This window comes from Watersipora subatra, chromosome 8 (assembly GCF_963576615.1).
Source record: "Watersipora subatra chromosome 8, tzWatSuba1.1, whole genome shotgun sequence".
NCBI lineage: Eukaryota > Metazoa > Bryozoa > Gymnolaemata > Cheilostomatida > Watersiporidae > Watersipora > Watersipora subatra.
In genome coordinates, this window is record NC_088715.1 from 32,360,111 (window position 1) to 32,364,100 (window position 3,990).

General features: G+C 40.3%; 1 protein-coding gene across 1 annotated transcript; it reads left to right on the forward strand.

Moving 5' to 3' along the window:
* The first annotated feature begins 488 nt into the window (after nucleotides 1-488).
* LOC137402465 (uncharacterized) lies at nucleotides 489-1,054 on the forward strand. Its single transcript, XM_068088964.1, has 2 exons — nucleotides 489-762; nucleotides 939-1,054. The coding sequence occupies exons 1-2, from the start codon at nucleotides 489-491 to the stop codon at nucleotides 1,052-1,054; spliced, it is 390 nt and encodes a 129-aa protein (XP_067945065.1).
* Nucleotides 1,055-3,990: the final 2,936 nt, after the last annotated feature.

Here is a 3,990-nt window from a genome sequence, read left to right on the forward strand (position 1 = left end):
TCAGATACAAACCGCTGGCCGGGTACCGGTGGTCATCATGTACCCCACTGTTGAGTGAGCTGAGGAACCAACTGGGCGGCTGGAGCTTATTGGTCAAAAACTCCGCCAGCTGCAAAAAAGTTTCCTGTTATTTAAGATGCAATCCAACCAAGTATTGGATGCCTAAACTTCTACTCATGGTCAGCCACAATAGGTGCTAGGTCTGATCCTAGGCTAGGCTCCCTGATCATCAGGGAGCTAATTGTCTAACAGACTCACACCCTTGCTCACTGAGGTGAGTAGAAAAATCAGCCAACCGCGATTGACCTGGTACTGGCCACAACAGTAAAGAGGCTGATCAAGAGCTGTCAGGTTTGTCAGGTAGTAAAGCTTAGTAGTGGTAAGATGGCCTGTCGCAGACATAGACTCTATGCCAGGTGTCATGACAGAAGGTGACCGTGGACCTGGTGAAACCGACGCAGGAGACTTTGAGAAGGAATAAGTAGATCATGGTGCTCACAGATCACTTGACTAGGTGGCAGGATGCTTTAACACTGTTAGAAGCCATGGTTTTGGTGGTGGCTAGTGCGTTAGATGAATGGTTGTTTTGTTATATGAGTTTGCCAGAGCAAATTCACACCGACAAAATAGCACAGTTCGAGAGTCAACTGATGACTGAGCTGTGTCGACTTTGTCAGGTGGACAAGACTCACACTACACATTATCACCTCCAAGCTAACGGTCTTGTTACAAGATCTGCTACTAACCCGGGGGTCAGGAGAAGTGGGAAAGATTGCTCTCTCAGCTGATGCAAGCGATACACTCAGTCAATAGAGAAACAGCCAACTTGCTGATGCTCGAATATGAGCTGCGGTTTTTTGACCAGCAAGAGTTTAAGCCACCCACCCCTGAAACTTAGCCTTCACATAAGTATGTAGTAGAGACATTGATCAATTTAGAGGAAGTGCACACAACTCTTTGGGAGAAGCAGGTGGCCATTAATCAGGAAGACCAAGAAAAGCTTCTGCTGTTCGCACCAAGAGACTGGGTCTGGCTCCTCAATAAGAGAAGATGAGGAGACAATCCTAAGCTAAAAGTTAAGATTTGAGAACCTTTCCGGGTTTTACAGGTCTTGCAAAACCACTCTTGCTGGATAAAGCAACAGGACCAGTATTTGGTACAGAGTAAAAGCTGGCTAAAGCTCTTCCATGCCTTCCTACAAAAGCTGGGACAAGCTACCACAGAACTACAGAGAGAGTTCAACAGGAAGGGCAAGGCCAAGAAGCAGATGGAACAAGCTAGTTAGAGCTGGTCAAGCAGAAAGCCAAGGCTTATCATCACCTGCTTTTAACCAGGATCTGGAAGACAGCTGCAAGAACTCCAAAAAAGGCAGGAGCACAAGGGGCAGTGGGAGCAGCAGAAGCATAAAATTTCAGGAGTGTCAGCCTGGGTCACAAGTCCCTCGCTGGTCTGGTTATATAGTTCTTAGAAAAAGGCTTCTGGCATCACTCATCATAACCTCGGCTTTCTCTGGACACGCGGCAACCAGACCAATATGAAAAGTGAACTTAGTTGTCGGCCCTGACACCCGACTGCAATGATAGAGAGTGTTTGGATTAGGCTGCCTCTAGAAGCAACTACGTTTCTAGTGAAGGAGTAGTTCATGTTGAGTCACATCTAGTTGGCTCTCTGTCTTCTATCAATCAACCAGGAACAGACCAAGATTCAAAAAGTCTGAAGTACGAGGCTGGCAACGTCAATTCCATGTCCAGCTGGCTAGCCCATAGCTAAAGTCATTAGGCAGATTCCTTTACTAATGCTACCTAACTCACCACAGAATGTTTGAGGCAGCATTAAATCACATGGCACTGAAATTCGTACTGGCATTCAAGTGAGCAAGTGTTTATTTGTTTTAATTTTATAAATTACGTAAGTATTTTGTAGTGAAACTGTCAATCTTTTTTCTTAAATTTGAATTAGACAAAGAGTTTGGCATTCTCTGCATGCATTTACATTTTTAAGTATATTAGTGTAAAGATGAAGTGCTCAGGATTCAGATTAAACTGCTAGAAGTTAAGCATTTAAAAACATTGTTTGCTGAGCCTCATAGCCAAAAGAATATTTGGTTGATGTTAAAATATAACACATTTCGACTTGTTGAATTATATTGCATGAAATATTTTTGTTTGAGATGCTAGTCTTACTTGGTGAGGGTCTGAGGTAGATTAATGTTTCGCTTTCAAATTTTAGTTTTGCTTGATTTAAATTAGCCTAATCAAAATTATTTCAATCCAAATGTTATTTTTTCAATTTTTTAATGCTACTTCAAGTAAATTTGCTGTATAAAAGTAACTCGTTTTTATAAGCCATAATGGAAAACTAGAATATTACACAAAGGCAATGCAACCTGTTATAATTTAAAAAGAGTTATTGTAGTAGTTAGGTTGCAGATCAGCTCATCAAAGTGTAGTTTTTTTTTTGACTGATGAGCTTAAACCAATTTATCATTGCATATACCAACTCTGAAAAAAATTATGAAACTTGATAGTAAAGCACATACGTCTAGAATTTGACATATAATTCACAATGTTTCAATTAACTGCAAGTTTGAGTCAATCCGCAAGGTCCACATCATGGAAACCGAAAAAAAAAACGAGAGTTAAGCAAGCTTTGCTGTTTGCTATTTGCAAGCTTTTGTTGAAAGTTTCACGCTTGCAAATGATGGAAACGGCACTTGTGAATGCCGCACGTTAAATATTACACATGCCGTTCAATTCTAAAAACTTTCACACTTCAGTCACTTTTATTTTGATTTGATCAGCTAAAAATGTGCTAATGTAAGGAATTCTACTATGTCTCACAAGTCTGCTAAGTCTCACAAGTTTGCTGAGTCTCACAAGTCTGCTAAGTCTCACAAGTCTACTAAGTCTCACAAGTCCGCTAAGTCTCACAAGTTTGCTGAGTCTCACAAGTCTGCTAAGTCTCACAAGTTTGCTAAGTCTCACAAGCCCGCTAAGTCTCACAAGTCTGCTAAGTCTAACAAGACTGCTTCGCTTAATGTTTACTCAAGTCAATAGCATCTATGTAACTATTGAGTAAATAGTTAGCACACAGTCTATTCTCTTTTACCAAATTTCCATTAAAACACTTGATTGCATGGTAAGTCAACTTGTGCACAACTCCATGAAAATATGAAAGAGGAAACGAACTGTGAATATTTGCTTTCTCGCTATTTTCAATGATGCACATCATGCAACATAGAGATGAAGTAATCTTTCACATTTTTGCAAAGTTCTATTCCAGACCTATTGCCAAAAAATAAGCTAAGTTTTATTTAAGTGTGCGTCACAATTTTAACACTTCAGAACACTTAAACTAAGTAATTACTAAGCATTTGCAATTGCTGTTTGTGTCAGCACATGTACATGTCCTTAAACCTATGGCATACTGGTTTAGTACTTTGGATATACAATACTAATATATGTGTGCTGTTAATGGGAACTGATCAGCGAAGCATGAATAGAATGAAAGTTAAAGACATAGAGACATGATGCATATTCTTGACCTAATAAACACCACTATGGCAAGATGTGCTAGCCTATTCACTCTTTTTTGACTCGTATAGTTCCTTGACTAATCCAGCTTTCTCATGATCCAGGTTGAGCGGGGTTGTGCCTTTATTAATCCGAAGCAATGCTTTGTCCCACAGCTCGATGAGAAGGGACAAACTGGATGGTACTGATAATGTAACTCTGTACAGACATTATCATTGTTGACACGGGTATCTAGAGTTGTGTTGTCTGTGACTTATTTTATTGTCTTGCATGTTTTTCAAACCATTTTGCTGCTTTAGTAGAAGTCAACAGTAGCAAGGCTACTTCTGTCAGCTTCACTCTTGGCAGTACTCTCTCACTCAAATGTAGTCTGGTCCATTTTATGTTGAGTCTCCGTTTCAGCTCTAGGATAATGGAAACCTAACCAATCTTCTCCGGACAGGCATGATACTGCATC

Excerpts from the sequence above, each read along its gene's own strand:
- LOC137402465 (XM_068088964.1), top strand. The coding sequence starts at position 489 with ATGGTGCTCACAGATCACTTGACTAGGTGGCAGGATGCTTTAACACTG. Across the intron at positions 763-938 it reads TAACCCGGGGGTCAGGAGAA|AGGAAGTGCACACAACTCTT; the intron begins GTGGGAAAGATT and ends TGATCAATTTAG.